Raw genomic sequence first — 20,724 nt, 5'->3', positions numbered from 1 at the left:
AAAACAAATAAAACACTTGACTTTGTGAAGTGTGTGTATTACATACTTTGCTACAGCTCCCATGACATAGAACCACAGGCTGTGCAGCTTAAACCCAAGTAACTTCCTTTTGATTTAATTATTTCTTTAAAGACCTCAATCTCTAAATTCAGTCATATTCTGAGATAATAGGAAAATAGAATTTTTACATAAGAATTTTGGGGGGCACAATTCACCCCATAACAGTGTGTAATATTAATATATTATTTTAAAATAATCTACTTATATGTTTCATTTCTACTATAAGCAAATACTGTTTTCATGATGTTACTATCTTTTAAATCCATCTTGAATGAGTTTATATACATTGTGGGAGCGTCGAAAACTATTTTTCTCCAATTTTCTAAGTTCTAGCTAGGCTAATAATGCTTAAATTCATATGTCCTAAAGTGAATATGCTAAGGTGATTATACAAGTTTTCCTACCTAAAGCAGGTTTTTCTATCTCAATCTCTAAGAAAAAAAAAAAGGGAGGTAAAAGCAAAACAAAACTCCTTCTGAGTTTGTTGGGCTTTAATTGATTTCAGCTGGAAATACTCTGCATGCCAGGGTGGCACATTCCTGGCAGACTCATTCCTGACACCCACAATGTACCTTCTTTTAAAATAAGGAAACTCAACTAAAAGGGGTTAAGTCATGACTCATACAATTGCATTAGGTAAATATAAAAATATATTGACAAATTAGAGTGCTAGTTTCACATAGGGTCCAATGAAAATGATTCCTGTTGGATTTTTTAGAACTTTAAATAGATTTCTGAATCCGCGATGGATGTAGTCATTTATGGCATTTGGAATGAAATCATGGATTTCTTTAGGGTTTCTACCCCAAGGCAGTAAGTAGTAGCAGAGTATTATATATTCAGAGATAAAAGTTACACGAAACCTGACAGACAAAAATATTGTTCTAAAACAAAGAAGATAAGTCAGTATGAACCATATGACAGTCTAGCTAGTAGTGTGCACATTACCTCAATGACTCATTTTACCTTAAGATAAATAAATGTATTTCTTGTTCTCTATTATCATGTTAACCTAAAGTGGTCATTCAGTAATAATGAGATGACAGCCTTTGTTACCTGACCATATGCCAAGTGTTAGACGTATAAGAAATCTTGTCATCTGCTGTAAATCACTAGATTTCCTACAAGTCAATTCACAAACGTAAGAAATGTACATAGCCACATTCATATTTTTGTTTATATATTTATACAATTCCAGCTTTATGTAAATATTCAATGTAGGCAAATGACAATCAGCTATAAGAATAAACCTATTTAAAGAAAATTTCTTTATAATAATAACAAAAACTGCTAAAAGCAACCAAGCCCATTTAATTAAAATGGATAACAATGTATTTACTCATAGGAATATAAATTATGTACAAAATTGTAAATATAATGTTAAGATTTTTTAACAACATTTTACTATTAATAATAGACATGACGTAAAGTGACTACAGGGTTTACATGGATGGTTCTATTAAAACAAATATAACTATGCTAGATCAACTGGTCGTAAATTTTTATCCAAAATGAGATGAGTCATATATTTTCAAGCTGAAAAATAAAATTATAAACACTTTACTGTGGTGAAGCTGAAACGTCTCAGTTTTTTTTGTGCAAATATTGTAAATCTGTATGTTTGTTGAAGTATAACAGGGAGTCTCATATGTCTCATTTTAAAGTTAAACTGTTACGTTATAAATAATAAACAGTGTAAATTTTTATAATTTCTATTGTCATTCTTGTCATTTCATCTTTGCAAATATTTTTAATTTATGTCAACAGAAGCACAAGTGTTTCCACATTTATTTCACTAACATTGATTTTTTTTACCCCATTTTGGCAAGGCAATGTTTTTGAATTACGAATTTAAATTAAGGATTCACACAAGGTTTAAGTTCATGCACCCTCATTTTAAAATATAATCCTTAATGTTAAAATTCAGATTTAACTTGCTCAGCTCAATATCTTAAAGACCAGACTACCTTCTGTAATGTCTTCTCCGACATTTCTTTCCCATTCTTCTCTGAAGTACTCTTCTTGACCCCATCATCTTCATTGCGTCTAAAGAACTGTTCTGCTAGAGAATAAATAATATGTTATCTCATATACTGCTAAAACACTGCCCTGTCATTCAAAGGAAAAGGGTTCTACAGTTTCTCGATTATGAACAATCTAGTCTATTTTATTGTTCAAGTATGTGGCCAGTAACTGACCTGTTTTAAGATTTTCAGTCATATCATTATGTATCTTTGTAGTGTCACATTTTTTTTTTTTTTGCAGTGTAAGATTTTCAAAGGTACAGCAGATCTGCAGGTTAACAGTACTACTCTTTTATTCCTATTTTCATCCTTTTGTGGACTATTCCCTCTTTGCCTTAAAAGCAGAATTCACTGTCTTTTTATCTATACGAGTCACTACTAGTTTTGTTCTCCGGATCTTGTTCCCTGCCAGGAGGATGAGAGTAATTGCTGAACAAAGCAAAGTAACAGAATTAGGGTGGACTGAAACTATAACTTACCATGATCTTTTACTTGCAAAAAAGATCATGCATTGGGCAGAGTAAACTATAAAATCATATTTCCAGAAAAACTATGACTTTATAACAAATAAAAATCCAGGTAATGGGTGAAGTTGTTTCTAGAAATCATCCCTACACTGGCCATGCATTTGACTATGAAAACTTTTCAGCTCAGCAAAAATGTATAAACAACTTATTAACCTTAAAGGAAAAAAAAATCACAAAATTTCAGTTAATTTTATTAAAATTGAAATATATTAAAACCTCTAAAAACACTTTTGATATGAGAAAAACTATTGTGACAAATTTAACAAACGCTTTCTTAATGAATTATTTTCAGGATCAATATTACTCAAAGAATAAAAAAGGGGGCAAAGAAGAATACACAAACCTAAAAGGATACATATCTGTGTTAGACTGAGATGATTTTGCTTTAAAGTATTTTTTGCTGCTGTAGGTCAGTGTAAAACTTTGATTTATCAACAAAGAAAAAAGAAAACAATATTATTCTCTGTAGAGTAGAAATCCTCTTGGTATAAACAGTGACTAACAAGTTTGTTAGAGTGAATTAGGCATTTCTTTTGTCTTTGAAACATGACATATCCAATTAAAACTTCTGTACTCATGAAATAAATAGAACACTATCCTAAGGATAATAAAAGCTAGAATAGGTAGAATTTGCCACCTGGGGAATATGTACCTTTACCTTGATAATCATCTATTTGGTTCCTAAGTTTCTTTTTCTAGTCCCCTAACACCATGGTGCTGAATTCATTTACAACACTCTTTCAGCAATATAGAAATAATATGCAAATACAATTCATCTGTTCTAGTCATTTAAATATCTGCTATAGTTTTAAGTAAAATATTTACTCTCAAAAATATGAAGAAAATCATTCTATGCTTAAAGAACATTACAGTGCTAACAATAACTAAATCCATTAAAATAAAGGCTGAAGATCGACTGAAAAATGAATTTGGTTGCTGCTTTTGTGTTCCTGGGTATGTGCAAGGCCCACTGGTGATCTGGCTGACCACGTTCACTTGTGGTTGTCTGTTGAAAAGTTGGTTTCTCATGTTCTCAGGTTTTATAAAGAATATTCAAATACCTAGGCCCAGGCATGGAGAAGAGCAATGAACTGACTCTGCCCCTTCATCCTTTTCCCATCAAGAATTTCAGGATTTGGAAAATGAAGAAAGAGGACTAGTTAGAAATATATACATCTATTTTTGTTTCCTATGTTTCAAATCACCTTACTGTAGATTTATTTTTAATATTTTAGTTCTATATGTTTTCCTTTCCTTTTTACCACTATAAAAATTCTGATTTATACTTTTTTTATATTTTTTCTTCTCTCCCCTCTTTTCCTTTTTAACTTTTTACTTATTCATAGTTGTTTAAATTTATTTTATTCTACCTTCTAGTTTTTCATTTTCTCTTCTTTTGGAGTACATTAAAAATTAAATTCTCCTGCAAACTTTTCTCCTTTTAGTCTTTCTTTCAGCTATTTTACATATTATTTTTAAAAATCTAGTATCATTATAAAGAGCTATAGAATATGCCACCCCAAAATATGCTGCTATGGCACACTGACTATTTCGAACTGGAGGCACTTGAAAAACAGCAAATGTAGGGAAGGGCTTTCTCTAAACTCCTCTATGGAGTTTTATCAACCAGGGATGATTTACTCTTATCACAGGAGAGGGGACTAGCAGTGTATATCACACCTGAACTTTGTAACAAACTTCATACCTCTCATCTAATCTTCTAAGTAAAACTGAAGGCCCTTATGACACTGATGAAATTTACTTTGAAATCCTAGATCTAGAAATAGCACCTCAGAGACCTAGTCTTTCCCCAGGATAATCAGCAACCCCTGAGGCAGAGGATAGTAGCCCCGACCTGACTCGTGGTCATAAGGTCTGGATCTCTGGCAGGCTAAAGATAACATGACCCAAGTTATGTTTTAGCTCCTGAGCCTTAATGTAGAATGATTCCCTGGCTACTTTCCTATATGATTGGACAGAGGGTCGGTGAAAGGGATCACAGAACTGTCCTTAAGACCTGAAGAAATGATTTATTAATGTTACCTCACCTCCAACTACTCAGCTCAGAGCATGACTCCAAACCCCTGATAGTGTCTTGTGATTTTGCCCTGTATAATTTGTAAACTATAGGCCACTGGGGAGTCGGAGTTTCTCAATTATAACCTCTCCATCTCCGAATTGGCCAATTTAATATTAAACCTTTTTCTTTCTATACTGCAAATTCCTACTGGTGTATTTCTTAGGGCCAGTGTAACCAGGCAGACAGACTCAAGAAAAAACATTCAGGTTCAGGTAACTCTTAAGACCCCATTCACCTTTCCTAAAATCATTTAGTCTCCCCTTTTTCATTTTGTATTAAGATGGTATTTAATCTTGAATGCTAAAGCCACTTCTTTGAATTATTCACTTTTCCCTGGCTATCTCCCAGGTGTACATGGGGTATACATGTTAATAAACTTCTCGTTCTTTTTCTCTCTCGTTCTTTTTCTCTTGTTAATTTGTCTTTTATTACAGAGGTTTCAGTTAAGAACTCAGAAGGATAGAGGGAAAATAAATTTTCCTCCTCTACAATTATTTTTTTACTGATTATATGATGCTTCCAGCATAGACTTTCTTAAACATCTGTTTGTGATTATATCAACTTGAGAGATAAGGAAAGGGAAGTATGTAGCAATTTGTGTATTGGTAATTTCCTAAATAATATTGTTATTGTTACGAAGTTCAACTGAGTAAATTTGAAAGATCTTATTGGCTTTATTCAACAGTTCCTGAATCCAGCAGCATCTCATCTAGCAAACAGTAACGAGTAGTGAGGAGCTGTGGAAAATGAAAGGCTTGTATAGGCATAAAGAGAGTAAGACAGAAAAGTTATCAAAGAACAAGGGAATTATTTCAGGCAAGGTCACCTTCCTTTAAGGGCAGGCAGGGGTCTGTCCAGCAGACTACCTTCCTAGTGCTGACCAGATAATTGCAAACTGACTGGGTAAAGGTTACATTCCTAGGAGAGACTGAACTGCAGTTAGGTAAGGTAGTAAGTCTTGGTTTGCTGATGTGGATATTAACACAAATGACTGTTTTTATTTCACTTTTTAAAAAAGTAAAATAAGAGATATAGTGAGTAGGTTTTACTTTAGAAGTTACTTGCCATACAGTAAGAAAAATATATTTGGTCTTTGTCTCTGGCTCCCAGCACAGAGCTATAAAACCTCGGAATTCCAAGTGATGGGAGTGAGAGGAAAATCTTTTATTATTCGTAACAATCCCCTTTCAACAATACCCGAGTTTATGCTAATCAAGTGACTCTTGATGGACCCCTAGATAGCTTTAGGATGGGGGTTGGTTGTCAGAGGAACCAACCACGTGATTAGAGGTTTGGAATTTTCAGCTCCATCCTCAGGACCTCCAGGGAAGACAGAGGGGCTAGAGATTGAGTTCAGTCTCCAATGGCTGATTTAATCCATCATGCCTATGTAATAAGCCTCCATAAAAACTCTTAAGTGACTGCGCTGGGAGGGCTTCTAGGTTGTTGAATTCAAGGTGCTGGAGGAGGGTGTGGAGGTTCCAATGCCCCTCCTACCACACCTAGACCAACACATCTCTTCCATTTGTTTGTTCTTAAGCTGTATCCTTGATAACAAATCATTGATAGTAAGTAAAGTGCTTTCCTGAAGTCTGCCTGAAGTCTGTGATCCTTTGTAGCAAATAATCTGAACCTGAGGAAGGGGTGGTAAAAATTCTCGCATTTTAGCCAGTTTGTCAGATATACAGGTGGTGGCCTCGTACTTATGACTGGCATCTGAAGTGGGGACAGTCTTGTAAAACTGATCCTTTAACCTGTTGGGTCTGTGCTAATTCTGGGTATTTAGTGTCAGAATTAAATTGAATTGAATTGAATTCAATGGTAGGATAATGAGTTAGAGTCCAGAAAATCAGAGAAATAGTGGTTAGGTAGCAGAAAAATTCACAAACTTGGTGTCAGAAGAATTCTGAATAAAAACTCATAGTACTGTTTTAGATAAATGAATTGGGATATGTAGGCATTATTCAGCAAGACCTGCCATTAAAAAAAATTTTTTTTGTTAACTAAACATTGTCTCCTAGGCAAGATAAAAGCAGATTAGCCACTATACTCAGAACCATCGTCTCTTCTCTGAAAAGTAACCCTAAGCTAATAAAAATTAAAGTCCCATGAGTTAGAAGAACAAGAACTCCTGTTACTGATGGAGAGAAAAGAATCTCAATTATTAGATGACCTTGGTGCTTAGCTTATCTTTTTTGAGATCAAACCAACCCCTTTGACTTTATCCGGACAAAAGCCTTGGGAAGAATAGACGTAATCAGTTAACTGTGAAAGAGAAGTGGGCCATTATTGTTACAAGCACAACTATTTTGAAAAGGAGGTTGCCAGGACAATGAAAGTACAGACAGTCTACAACTTATAATGATGGTTCGAATAGATTTTTCGAGTTTACGATGGTACTAAAGCAATACGCATTTAGTAGAAACTGAACTTTTCATTTCGAATTTTGATCTTTTTCTGGGCTAGCGATATGCAAAATGATATTCTCTTGTGATGTTGGGCAGTGGCAGCAAGCCACGGTTCCCAATCAGGTACATGATCACGAGGGTAAACAACTAATACGCTATAATGTACTATATTGCCAGTGGTTTTTGGATATTGTGATCTAAGCAAGTTTAAGGTAGACTGGGCGAAGCCATGATGTTTGGTATGTTAGGTGTACTAAATGCATTTTTGACTTAATACTTTCAATTTATGACAGATTTATCAGCATGTAACCCCCATTATACATCAAGGAGCATCTGCATCTTTTTCTAGGAAGAGAGGCGGGAGAATAGGGGGATAGGTAGGTTTTTTGCTGCTTCTCCATTGTAAACTACATTCAATAAATAAGCTTCATTGCCTTAAAATAAAACGTCTTTATTCAAGGGTCCTCAATTCCGTCAATTCATGAGGGTCGGTTACTGTCTTTAATTCCCCTAGCTAGCTAGGAGGCCATGTGTAACACCCTCTTGTTACTTTTATACTATTCATTCAACTCATAGTTTTTAAATATTTTAAGCAGTTTATTTGCTATGTTCAAGTATTTTATTAAGTCTTAACTATTATTTTTACATTTAAATTAATGAGCGTTGTGAAGTATAACATTTTAATTTGTGTTTCTGGCTTCAAGTATATTTCCTGTCACAAAATATTTTTTAATTAATTTACTTTAAATATTTTACCATATTCCTAATATTAATACTTTTGCTTCTTTAAAAATTTTTATCTTAAAATTCTTGCTTTTGATCTTTTGTTTTATTAGCTGTGTGTGTGTGTGTGTGTGTGTGTGTGTGTGTATTTCAAATACAAGAGGGAAGTGTGACCTTAAGCATAACAGCAGCAACAGGATTACACACACACGTAAAACATGCATTTTAGATATGCAATGTATATAGAATACTTTGAGGGCACAAAAGAGAAAGCAGATGAAGGTATACAACAGAATACACCATCCCAAAGTATGCTCCTTTGCCATGAGGATTATTTTGAGCAGATGATTTTTGGAAACAGCATACATAGGAGAAGCTAAGAAAACAGAGAAATTATCCTTTTGTAAGGGCAATTTACATTTATAAAGTAAATCTCCATTTGTAAGGGCATCTCCCTCATTACACCAGGAAGAGAAGGATGCCTAAAACACCAGAAACGTTTATTAATGAAGAAGATACTGACCTACTGGCTTAATATTACATTTTTATCCTACTTATTTCTGGTCACCTTCCCATATCTGGCTTCCTCCACAACCTTCATTTTTTTGTTTCATCTGAAGATGGTATTTAAGCCCAAATTCTAAGCCATCCTTGGGCTACTCCATTTCCCTGGGTATCTCTCATGTACATGTAAAATATAAATGCTAATGAACTTGTTTGTTTTTTTCTCTTGTTAATCTATCTTTTGTTATAGGTGGTCCAGCTAAGAATTTACAAAGGTAGAGGGAAAGCCCCTACGAAGGTTTCCAATAGGAGGTCACATTCTAACCCAGTCATTAAAGATAAGTAGGTCTTTTCCAGAGGAACTGACAAGGAAAGGAAATACTATGCATAACTGTCCAGAATTATTCAATGGTAAAGCACATCTGGGGTTTTATTTTGCTGACTTTTTCCATTCCAGGATGAAAAAATAAGGCTAAACATATGAAAGATAATGCTAAATAGGTAAACAAAGGCTACATTACTGTGGGAGAAAAGAATCTGGGCTTTTCCTTGTAGGATATCACTAAATAACGTAAATTTTTAGGTATTTAAGTATACCTTCAATATATTAAAAACTGTGTAGTTAAATTATGGCTGTAAAAGAATTACTTAAGGCTAATTAGTCTAACAATTAAATGATATTTTGATACTTTTATTTTGTTTCAAAACATTCAGGCTGCATTTGAAAAAGCCTCTGAAAAACGAAATCCCAATTATCTAAATTCTTTGAGAATGCCTCCCCTACAGAGTCCTCAATCGATTTTATATTTAAAAACTGTAATCCATTTCATGTACATTTCTAAGTAAATGGGCCAATGTGACCAGAAGTAATTTAGAATACCAATAGCCATTATGGAGAACTTCTGATATCCCCAAACTTACTTTTTTACAAATCAAATTGGATAACCATAGCTCTAAAATTGGCAACCCTCAATGCAATGCCTATTTCGATTGATATTTTGAGGCTTCCAAAGGTTACCAGGAGTCTAAAATTGTCTCTTTGCAAATTAAGAATTTAAGATTAACTGAGGCAAACTAACAATTAAGGGAAGATAAAATGGCTTCCAAAGTCTCACATTCCTCTACTCCTGCACCATTGTTCTCTCCCTCGCTTCTTTGTATCAGGCTCACCCCGGGTGCCATTTTCCTCTCCTCTGAACCTACTAGTACCTGCCCTTTTAAAATTAAGCTTTCTGAGGATCAAAAGGCTTAACACCCAAATTCTTATATTCCCCGAATTAAACCTTAATTGGAATCCACAGTCAAAGAATTTCCTCAACATAATTGAAGATCCCTACATATTTACTGAGAAATTTAATATAGTCATTCAAACTTCTCAATCTAGTTTCTCTGACTTATGTCAGCTTGTTCATATGCTTTTAAGGGAAGACCAGGCTCAGTATTGGATGAAAACTGCTAATTGGTAAAATCCTGAAAGGCCTCTTGAATTACAACCAGGAGACTATTCCACTGACTTATCATATGATCGGGCTCATTGATATTGCTAAACACCTTAATCAGGCATTTCCTAGGGCTTTCTGAAAGCCTGTTGATTGGAATAAAATTCAGACTTGCTCACAAAGTCTGATGAACTTGATTATGACTATCAAACTGACTTCAGATTGTTTTCCAAGAAAATTCTGGTCTTCTTTCAGATGTAGATTCTACTTGGGTAGCTTTTAACTCTATGTTTATTAACAGCTAAATCAAGACTTTTCTCTTTTAGTTAAAAGGACCAGGATAGAATAGTTATGTCAACTTTAAATTTGATTTGCCAAATCAGCTTGCTCTCACCCTAGATGAGTCAAATGAAATGAAAGACAGACTGCTAAAATTCTTAATTTTAAACTCCAGCAGGTGAAGTTCCCTATACAAAACCTAAAACCTCCTAATTTCTCCAATTACTGCAAAAAGCTTGGACAATGGAAAAGGAATTATCACAAATTTAAGCACTCCAGGGACCTTCAGCTTTCTAAACAGCCCTTCCAGTGTTTTCCTAATTCTCAGTGACAGTGCTCTGAGGAACCACAGGGGTTCATCCCAATCTTCCTCAGAGAAACCACTCTCCAGATTTGGAATGAATTTTTCTGTCTTTATTGACACGGGACCCATACTCTCAATGCTTAATCCCACTGCTATAAAGTGGCTCCTGCCTTGGAGAACTAAAACAGTTCAAATAGTGGGGATTTCTAATAAACCTCAACAGGTTCCTATGAATCTACCTATTCCTTTTTGTTTGGAACCTTAGAGAGATAGTCACCCTTTTCTCCTTAGTTCCTCTGACACTACTCATTTATTAAGTCAAGACTTATTAGGAAAGCATCATATTGAAATTTCTTTCTCTTAAAAGAGAGAAATAAATCCAGAATTTGATAGCAGCCATCGAATTAGCCAATCAGGTGAATTAAATGACCCTTGGACAACTTTTATATGCTCCATTTCTAATGGTACTATAGTTAAATTTGGGAGCACCGATCATTTGTCCCTATTGGTTCAGCTGCCATCTTCTTTACAGGCAAAACTTCCAATTTACATTGGTAGAATCTACAGTGCACCTTCTTTCAAAATTCAAATATATCCCTTAAAACCCCTTTCCAAAATCTACCAGTATCCCACAGGTAAAAAATCACTTCAAGGTATAAAGCCCATAATAGAAGATTACAAAACTCAGGGTCTCATTGTTCCTTGCACTAGTGCTGTAATACTCCTATTTTACCTCTGAGAAAACCCAAGAGCACAAGGGTTTGTCCAAGGACCTCCAAGCAATAAACAACATTATTATCCTCAACATCCTATTATTTCTAACCCTCATACACTATTAACAACCACTGAGAAAACATACAGACATGAGTAAATTCTTTACTGTGATTGACTTATGCAGTGCATTTGTTAATATTCAGTTGATGAAGTTAGCCAATACCTTTTTGCCTTCACTTGGGAAGAAAAACAGTTCACCTGGAGAATAATGCCTCGTGGTTACTAAGGGCCCTTCTTATTTCTCTCACATTCTGAAGGCTAATCTGGATGATATGAAGTTTTCTATAAGTTCAACTTTGTTTCAATATATAAGTGATTTGCTTCTTTCCTCTTCCTACCAAGTCTCTTCAGAGGAGGACAGCATCCACTTGCTAAAGCTTTAGCCTTTAAGGGACATAAAGTCTCCTTGGAGAAACTGCAGTTTGCCAAAACCCAGGTTTGATATTTAGAGCATCTGTTATCAGGACAAGGGATGCACCGATATCCAGATAGGCTTCATGGTATCCTAAGTTTCCCCAAACCCAAAATTAAGCATCACTTGCAAGGTTTTCTTAGCCTAGTGGTTGTTGCCACAATTGGATCCCAAATCTCGCTCTTATAGAAAACCTCTGTATGTCTTACAAAACAACAAATATCCCAACCCAATTTTAAGAGAAGAACAGGACAATGTGGCCTTAAAGCCTTAAAGGAGAGTTTAGAGTTTAATAAACCAATCTGCCCTTGGGCTTCCCAAATACCAGATTACCTTTTTCCTTTTTGTATTTGAAAAGGAAGGAAATGACCTTGGGGTACTAATCCAAAAACATGGGGACTACCATTAACCCATAGGGTATTATGGCCAGCAACTGGACTTTCTGGCATGGGGATAATTCCCCTTGCCTTAGAGCCATTACTACAACTTCTCTTCTACTTAATAGTTAAGGCCGCCAAAAAAAAAAAAAAAAAACATTTTGGAATCCCCTTTAAGCATCTTTCTACACCATGCAATAGAAGCCTTTCTGAATTCTCATTATGCTCATAATTTTTTTAGTCACCTGCCTCACCTCCTATGAAATCTTTTTGTTAACTGCTCCTTACATAACTCTTTCACGTTTTAATAACCTTAACCCTGCTTCCCTTCTCCCCTCTATTATAGACAAAACCCCTCGCAACTGCTTAACATTGATGGATCCCTCCTGACCTACTGATGATCTACAGGTAAATCCTTTGAGTACTGCTACTTCTCATGGTTCACTGATGCTTCTTATTTCTATTGCACTGGATATGCAATATCAATACCCTTTGATAAAATCAAAGCAGCACCTTTGGGCTACTATAGCCCAGACCCAACAAGCCAAAATATAAGAGCTCACATGGGCCTGCACACTAGCCAAGGGCAAAATGGCCAACATTAATATTGAGAATAGATATGCTTTTGGTGCAGCTAATCATTTTGGAATGTTGTGGAAACAATGTGGCTTCCTTACTTCCAGCAGAAACAAAATTTTTAAATGGCCCAAATATTCAGGAATTATTGGATACTATACTCTTACCTGTTGGTTTGGCTCTTTTTAAGATCCCAGGGCATTCTAAAATTGATTATCTGAAAGCTAAGGGAAATCACCTTGCTAACACTTCCACAAGGAATGCTGCGCTTAAAAAGGATCAACAGTCTCTGTCATGGTCCAAAGGGCTATTTTTCCAAATGATAACTTTGAAAAACTGGTTAAAGAAGCCCAACGATTGGCCTCAGAGAAGGAAAAATAAGACTGGAAATCCAACAATTGTTGGTTTGATAAAAAGAATCAGCTCTGGTTCAGGCTAAAAAGCAACCTAATCCTACTAAAGACTAAAATCCCCACTCATGACTACTATATACACGCTAAACCCCTGGTCCACTGAATCAATACTGGTGAGGAAATATTAATAAGGCCACAGAAAGCACCTACTTCACTTGTCCCACTTGCCCAAAGTACAACCCAGGGAAGCTTATTCACACTGCTCCCAGACATTTTAAATTGCTTAATGGACCATTCGAGGTCTGGCAAATGGATTTCATACAGCTTTCCTCAACTCATGAATACAAATATGCTTTAGTCATGTCTGTATGTTTTCTCAGTGGACTGAAGCTTTCCCATGTACAAAGGCTACTGCTTTGTGTGTGTGTGTGTGGCTGAAATCCTTTTGGAAAAGACCATCCCTACCTAGGGATCTCCTGTAGAACGCCACAGTGATTAGGGGAACCATTTTACTGGTCAGGTGCTTCAACAAATCTGTGCTGTTTGGCAAGTTTTACAACACTTTCACTAAGCTTTCTACTCTCAATCCTCAAGTTTAGTTGAATACACTAATGGTATTATTAAAACTCAAGTGATACCTTTCAGAAAAGTTAAGACATTTTGAATGTTTTGCTCTCTGTTTTGGGGGCATAGATGTGATACACTACGTAAGTGAATCTAGAGAGTAAAGAGACATTTTATTCTGTGGTTTATAGGAATTAGTCTCATTACTTCAAAGTTGGGCTCCAAATATATTATTGAAACAATACGCCTTTTTCTATTTTCACAGAAAAGGAGTTTGCCTGTGAGTATGTGTGCTTATTTTAAACTGGTATATTTTAAACTTAAGTATATTTTTATTTTCTTAATCCTCAAAGATTTTAAATATGTATAATACAAAATATATCATATTCATATACATGCATATATTTTGTATGCCAATGTGTAAAACAAACAAAAAAACAATGGGTAGGCAGTAGTGCTTTATAAAGAGAAAATATTTTATACAATCTGATAAATGCCTACTTAAAAATTTATTCCACACTCAGTTTTCAAAAAGGTTAAATTATTCTTCTACCCATCCTTTACTCGTGGCATTATTACAGTGTAAAATATTTCAATATTTCTTCTAAACTAAATGTAACTTTTTGTTCCATCCTGAGAAAGCTTATGTTATGCTTTTTCTTTTCAAAAAAATGTTCAAACTAGTAGTTACAAAACAGTCACAGGAATATAGAATATAGCATAGGATATATAATCAATATTATTGTTATGGTTGTGTGTGGTGTCAGATGGGTGCTAGAGTAATTGGGGGAGAATCACTTCATGGATTATATAAATGTCTAACTTTTTAAATTTTAAAATAAAGAATAAAAAACTCAATTGATAAAAATTGTAGAGGTCCTCCAAATACTTTGGCTAAAAGCATTGCTATTGGTCATTTTAAATATCAGATTCACACCCTTTGGAACTCATAAACTCAACCTTTGAGATAATTACAGAACACCCAATATACCTGGCCCCTGCCACTTTTGATCCACAGCTGATAAAAAAACAAAGAGAGAGAGATATACTTCAATATAATAAAGGCCTAATTTCTTCTACCAAAATTAACCATGTTCCGACAGAGCAGTTTTTCACTGATCACTCTAGAGAGATAAAGATCCTAAGCACTTCCAACCTGTAGATTATATCTACTGGAAAAGATGTCTTCAGAAAGATTCTCTCCATCCTTGCTGAAGAGGCCCCTATCAGGTACTGCTAACTAACCCTTATGCTGCCAAACACCAGGGAGAAGACTCCTGGATTCATGTTACACATCTAAAGAAAGCACCAAACCCTGACTGGACCTGCACACCATCTAGTGACCCAATGGTGAAGATTTCCCTGAAATTGAAGCAGATGAATTATAATGAGACAGTTTTCCCAACATGTCTGAAACAGGACTGTTGAAAGCTGTCTGCCAAACCCCTGATGCTGACTCAGTGCTTCAGGGGCACTTCACTGCCTATGATCATGACAATCTCTCCTTTTTGCTCAAACGTGACCATAACAGGTTTCCAATCTGTGCATTTTCCCTCTGATAATCTCCTTATTTGGTGGTGGTAGTTGGGGGAATGATAACCTCGAAGATACTTTTCTTCATTCGGTTTCAGTACTTTTCCTCTCCTGGATCTCCTACTTCTCCATCCTCCAAGACCTAGGTCAATAAAAAATCCAGGAGACTTCTGTTCAGGTCTCCTTTGGCAATGAGATAATCCTGTCTGTGCTGATCCATCTGATCCTCGACTGGAGTGCAGCTCCATGGAGGAAAATGAAATGGGGAAGTTGGCGCTTTCTCCACTTTAGCCTCTTGCTTATACAGCAAATGACTAAAGTCTTCACTGTTACTTTCATTTTTGTCTATTACCTTAAATCAGCTACTTGGACTCCTGAAAGCTCAGCATTCTCCAGCTCAGTTGGGCTCCTAACAGAGATTATGTGGGACTGTATTAAAGATTCACTACAATATAAATTGAAATTTTCAGCAAAGAGAAATTTAATGTGGCAGGCACTTAAGGTGTTCATGTGGGAGGTATAGAGGAGGTAGAACTTATTTGAGAGGTAAGGTAATGATTTTTTTTTTTTGAAGGACATGCTTAACTTTTAGGATCTTGTAAAAAAAAAAAAAAGCCATAGAGAAACAGGTAGCAGGAAATAAGAAATATATATCTAATACATGGAGAGAGGTTACTAGTTATATAGATTTAGGACTTTAATTCAAGGAAAACATGTTCAATGATATAAAAGTAAGTCAGAGGCATCAGATTTATCTAAAAACTAGATAAAATATATGAAAAAATAGTTTTCAGACATCGGGTATAAGACAATATAAGGTAGTCATCCCTGAGAGAGGGCAAACGAATGAAGCGAGCTCTGTGATTGCTCTAGCTTATTGTCTACTGAGAATTTCTGGCCCATGGTACAGATATGGGAGAATCTACATGTCTGGCGATCTTCCTCAATTAAAGAGACAGATCCCAGATTCCAGTAAGTCCAAGGAAGGGAGAATTTGCAGGGAAAAGCGCCAGGCAGAAGAGATCTGCTCAGAGACAGAAAGAGCTCTACAGATCTACAGAGGGCCCCCTTGAGTCTTTAGCTAAGTACTGATCAGCACATGCACATGAGTAAACAATACAAAGAAAGATGGAAAGATGTACTTAAAAGGATAAACATTCTTCAGTAGAGCAAAAAAATTAAAAAGACGTGTATTGTCAAAAAAAAGATAAGAATGACAACATAATTCTCATCAGAAACAATTTAAGCCAGAAGGTAGCAAATTTTACAATGCACTAAAAGAAAAAAAAAACTGTCAATAAGGAATTCTATACTTAGTAAAAATAGCTTTCAAAATAAAGACAAAATAGGTTTTTTTCCAGGTGTATAAAAGTTGAAAGAATTCATCACCAGCAGATGTGCACTATAAGAAATATTAAAGTCATTCAAAAGAAAAAAAATAATACTAAATATAAGTCTATGTCTATAGAAAGGCATGAAGAGCAGCAGAAATGGTTCTCAGTAGAGGAAAACAAGAACCTCCAGGGCTAATTATATCTAAGACTCTAGGCTAAACACAGATAATAATTTGAATCATTGGAATCACCCCTTCAACCAGAAAACAATCTCTCTTAGGTGCACTGATGTAAACATTTAATTAAATAACAGATTTAGAATCCAGTCTAGAAGAAAACACAATTTAAGCAAGCAAAGAATGTATCATAACCTTGAATTTAATAAAATATAAGCTCATAAAAGAGATAATAAGGCATCCAAAGGAAATAAAGTGGTAACTTGAAGAGTTGAGGCAATAAATTGAGAGCCAAAATAACATCATTGTAGAGCTAAGAGAAATGTTAGAAAGAAAAAAGAAAAGAATACATATGGCTAAAACCTGAATTACTGATGAAAGAAAACTGACCATCGACTGATTGCAGAAGAAAAAAATGAAAGATTAAGTCAGAAGAAAATAGATATGAAGGCAAGACAAGAAATAATCTAACATAAAGACAAATGATGTCCTTGAATTAGAGTATATAAAAATGAAACAGAAAACACATGCAAAAATATACACAAGAAAAATTTCCTTGAAATGAAGGAAGACCTTAATTGAAAAATAAGAAATTACATAAATAATCCAAAAGATGCAATTTAGAACAAAGTATGTCAGGCATATTCTATTTAAATTTTGGAACATCAAATTGAAAAAAGTAAAAACTCAAGCATCCACATAGCAAAAATAAATCATATCCAAAGCAAGAAGTAAGGTTCCAGAGGGAGGGGAAATCGGACTCTTCTCCATAATACACCTCCACAGCAACCCTGTGTTCCAAAAATGAGTAACACCTAGAAAGTTCTGAGGGAGGAAGAAGTATGACCCAATAAAATTACACCCAGCCAATTTATCCCTCGATTATAAAAACTGTCGAAATATATTCTCAAATATGTAAGCTCTTGATATATATAGCTATTTTGATTACTTAGGGAAAAAAAGACATATTTTCAATTATATAGCTAACCAAGGAATAAATCAAAATAAAGAATGCATAAATAGAAAGGCTATGTCTTTTAGAAAATGTGATGAATATTGAAATCATTATATTCAGACACACTGATTTTATTTTGCTTCACTTGATTTCGCTTGACGGATACTGCATTTTCATCAGCATCAAGACGAGGCCCTCCACCAGAAAAAAAAGATTATAATTATAAAGGCTTAGATGATGATGAACAGTTTTTAGCAAGAAATACTTTTTAATCAAGGTATGTGCATTGTTCTATTAGACATAATGCTATTGCATACTTAGCTGACTACAGTATAGCGTAAACATAACTTTGATAGGTACTAAGTAACCAAAAAACTTGGGTGACTAGCTTTATTGAGATATTCTATTTAGCATGGTGGCCTGAAAGTGTATCCACAATATTTCTGAGGTAAGCCTGTATAGAAATAAGAGTTTGAAACTAGGATCTCATTGCTACAATATGTAAAATTGTAGACTTTGATAAAATTAAGAAGTAATTTAATAAACAAAACTCAAGATGTGGGGGAAACAAGTGAAATGTTCTATAACAGTGCTAGTATTCTCATCTTGCATGGCAAAATGTTAAATTTTAATATGCCCTGAAATTGAAATATATACTTTAAAAATTACAAAGTAATTCCATCTTCAATAATTTTGGAACTTTTTAATCCTAGTGGAAACTTTTAGAAATTAATACTCTTGAAAAATGAAACATTTATCTAAAGTTTAATAGTTCTTTTCCTTTTACATCTGTTTCTTTTTATTTGGTTAGCTCCAAATAAAAATTATGTAAATATCTTTTTAATAGCATATGTTATGATTTTCTTTTTACACAATTTCTCTATCTGGGCTTCTTTGTATATTAGTATGATAAGATTTTTGATTTGATAGTTAATTTTGAAATTCTGACTTTCGTATGTTTGTGAGTTAGGAGTTTTTGATTTCTTCCTTTTATTCTTTCTTATTGCTTGAATGTTTTTAAGTAGAATGATTTTTCCAAAAACAATAAAGTTATGTTAAAAAGGTAAACCAAGGATAAAGTTTTAGAGAATCCCTACAGTTAAGGAAAAAAATGAAAGAAGTCCTAGTGGAAGAGACTAAGACACAGGAAACAGAAGTAGAAGGTAAAACAGGGGACAATCAGTGTTTCAGAAACTAATTACGGAGTACGCCTGAAATATAACACAAATCAATGGTGTAAAATAGAGGGCTTCAAATATTATCCTTGATAAGTCATCAGTGATCTAAGTAAGAACAATTGAAACAACAACAGTAATTGGGACAACAGCCAGATGAGTAATATATGAAAACTTAATTATTAAGTATAAATTAAGTAAAAATTAATCATTAAGTATAAATCATGGACACCTAAAAAATATAATGTTAACAATTAAGCTTTAAGAAGGTTAAGTAAATGAAAAGAAATCCAGTCAACTCAACCTTATTTACCTTTTTCTAATAAGGTACTGAAGTATGGACTGAAGTTGTATAGTAAATATAGTTATCCTGATTTCCACAAAGGAATAACCTTGCAATTGAAACAGATAGATTCCTCCATACTGAACATTTTTAGGCTACTGGTTTAGGCAGGTTGCAGGTTTACGGATCCCCAAGTTTCTTTCTAATTCTAAGATTTTGATTTCTGGACAATCAAAGAAACTAAATGATTTCCAGAAAAATGTATGTCAAACAAAAACATAAACACATTATTGATATTGAGTTCAATGACTCTATAATATCTATAAAACTTTAAACAAATATAACTAATAAAATTTCATCAATGAATATTAAAAATAAATTACCTTTTCTTCTTATAAAACAGCTTTCTAGAATTTTTAATAAATTATAAAGCTGACTTTCTGGTATTCTATTTGATTTTCTCACAACAGGTGAAAATGTTAATGAGATATCAATGAGTAAAGCAGTGGAAAGAGGGTGAACAAAGGCAAGACTCTTGGAAGAAATTAAAATAAAATATCAAGAACCAGATAATTAAAAAATGTCTGCATTAAATATTTATTCTCACAAAAAAATTTACCTTCTCTTTTCTCTGCTATACATGTATTCAATTCTTGTATTGTTGCTTTATCAATAGATATATGCACTTTAAGTTTATCCAATTCTTCTTCAAGATTCATCCTGTGAAAGTTAAAGCGATAAATGATTATTTTAAGAAATAATGTAGCAAACAAACACAGGTGGCAAGGTTGTTTAAAAACATATGAATTAGACAGTAGTAAAATAAAAGCAAAAATATATTAACAAATCCTAACAATTAAAACTGAATTTTAATAAGGATTTGAAGGGTAAAATACTTTAAGTGATTTTTCACTTTATCTAAATAAACATGCTAAATACTTTAAACACAGACTATATGATTTTAAAAAATCATGTAGTGAGTTACCTGACCACTTTCTAACACACAGATGTGCTATGTAGAACAATAATAAAAAAATGTAATACATAGCACTGAAAGCAAAGATAGTAAATTTCTAGATGCCAAGTAAAGATAAAGAACCCTTACTAGTAAAATGGAATTGAGCTACAGTGGCAAAAGACCTGGATCAAGTACTGTCCATGGAGACCTCAGACCTTGAGATCTGAGTATGGACAGAAGTTTATGCTCAAGGCCTTTCATGGCTAAGAGACAAAGTTGGACTAACTGCATGAAGCTAGGAGACAAAAAATTGCTAAACGAAAATCCAAATATCAGAGCTTATTTGGTTAGAATTCTATTAAAAAGGGGTTTCCTGGCCCAGTCTAAGGGTGAGATAAAATCAACCATGTGAGATCAGAATCCTAAGCCTGTATTACTGGTTTCAAAATCGAGTCATATATATTTGCAGAGAACTAACAAATCAATAGTAATGTAAAACCTGGCTTTTGGCCAGTGTACACCGGTAAATTCAGGCGGACATACGTATCCACTAAAGAGAGGCTTCCACGACTAAAAGAAAAATCAAAGAATCCACAAAAAATCATTCTCAAAGAAGTCAGGTTTGCAGATAAGAATAAGCATATAAATAAGTTCAAAGCTATAAATGACAGTCTACATATTACTACTCCTAGAATGGGAGAATGCACAAGGAAATAGAGGTAACAAAACAATTCAAAATGAGTTTTTATTAGAGTTTTTTAAATGTTGAAAAAGAAAGAAAAAGAGGTGATAAACCCATACTTAAAAGAACAGGATTTATGAAACAAGAGAAGACAAATAAGACAGCCAAATAACATTACAATGCTAAATAAAATAACTATAATTAATAATAAATTACTAATTGAA

General features: G+C 34.1%; 1 protein-coding gene across 11 annotated transcripts in view; it reads right to left on the bottom strand.

Moving 5' to 3' along the window:
- CNTLN (centlein) overlaps positions 1-20,724 on the bottom strand; it is a 250,801-nt gene that overhangs the window by 81,879 nt on the left and 148,198 nt on the right. For 7 of the 11 annotated variants that reach the window (XM_036238532.1, XM_036238539.1, XM_036238541.1 and 4 more), the window contains 2 exons: positions 19,480-19,580; positions 2,028-2,122 (listed from right to left, as the gene is read on the bottom strand). In XM_036238532.1, coding sequence (XP_036094425.1) covers positions 2,028-2,122; positions 19,480-19,580 — 196 coding nt within the window. The remainder of the gene's footprint in view (positions 1-2,027; positions 2,123-19,479; positions 19,581-20,724) is intronic. The other 4 variants (XM_036238533.1, XM_036238535.1, XM_016136823.2 and 1 more) reach the window with 1 other exon arrangement.

The sequence above is a fragment of the Rousettus aegyptiacus genome, unplaced genomic scaffold (assembly GCF_014176215.1).
Source record: "Rousettus aegyptiacus isolate mRouAeg1 unplaced genomic scaffold, mRouAeg1.p scaffold_m13_p_3, whole genome shotgun sequence".
NCBI lineage: Eukaryota > Metazoa > Chordata > Mammalia > Chiroptera > Pteropodidae > Rousettus > Rousettus aegyptiacus.
The sequence above is the reverse complement of the archived record's forward strand: the minus strand, read 5'-3'. Positions and strand labels throughout refer to the sequence as shown.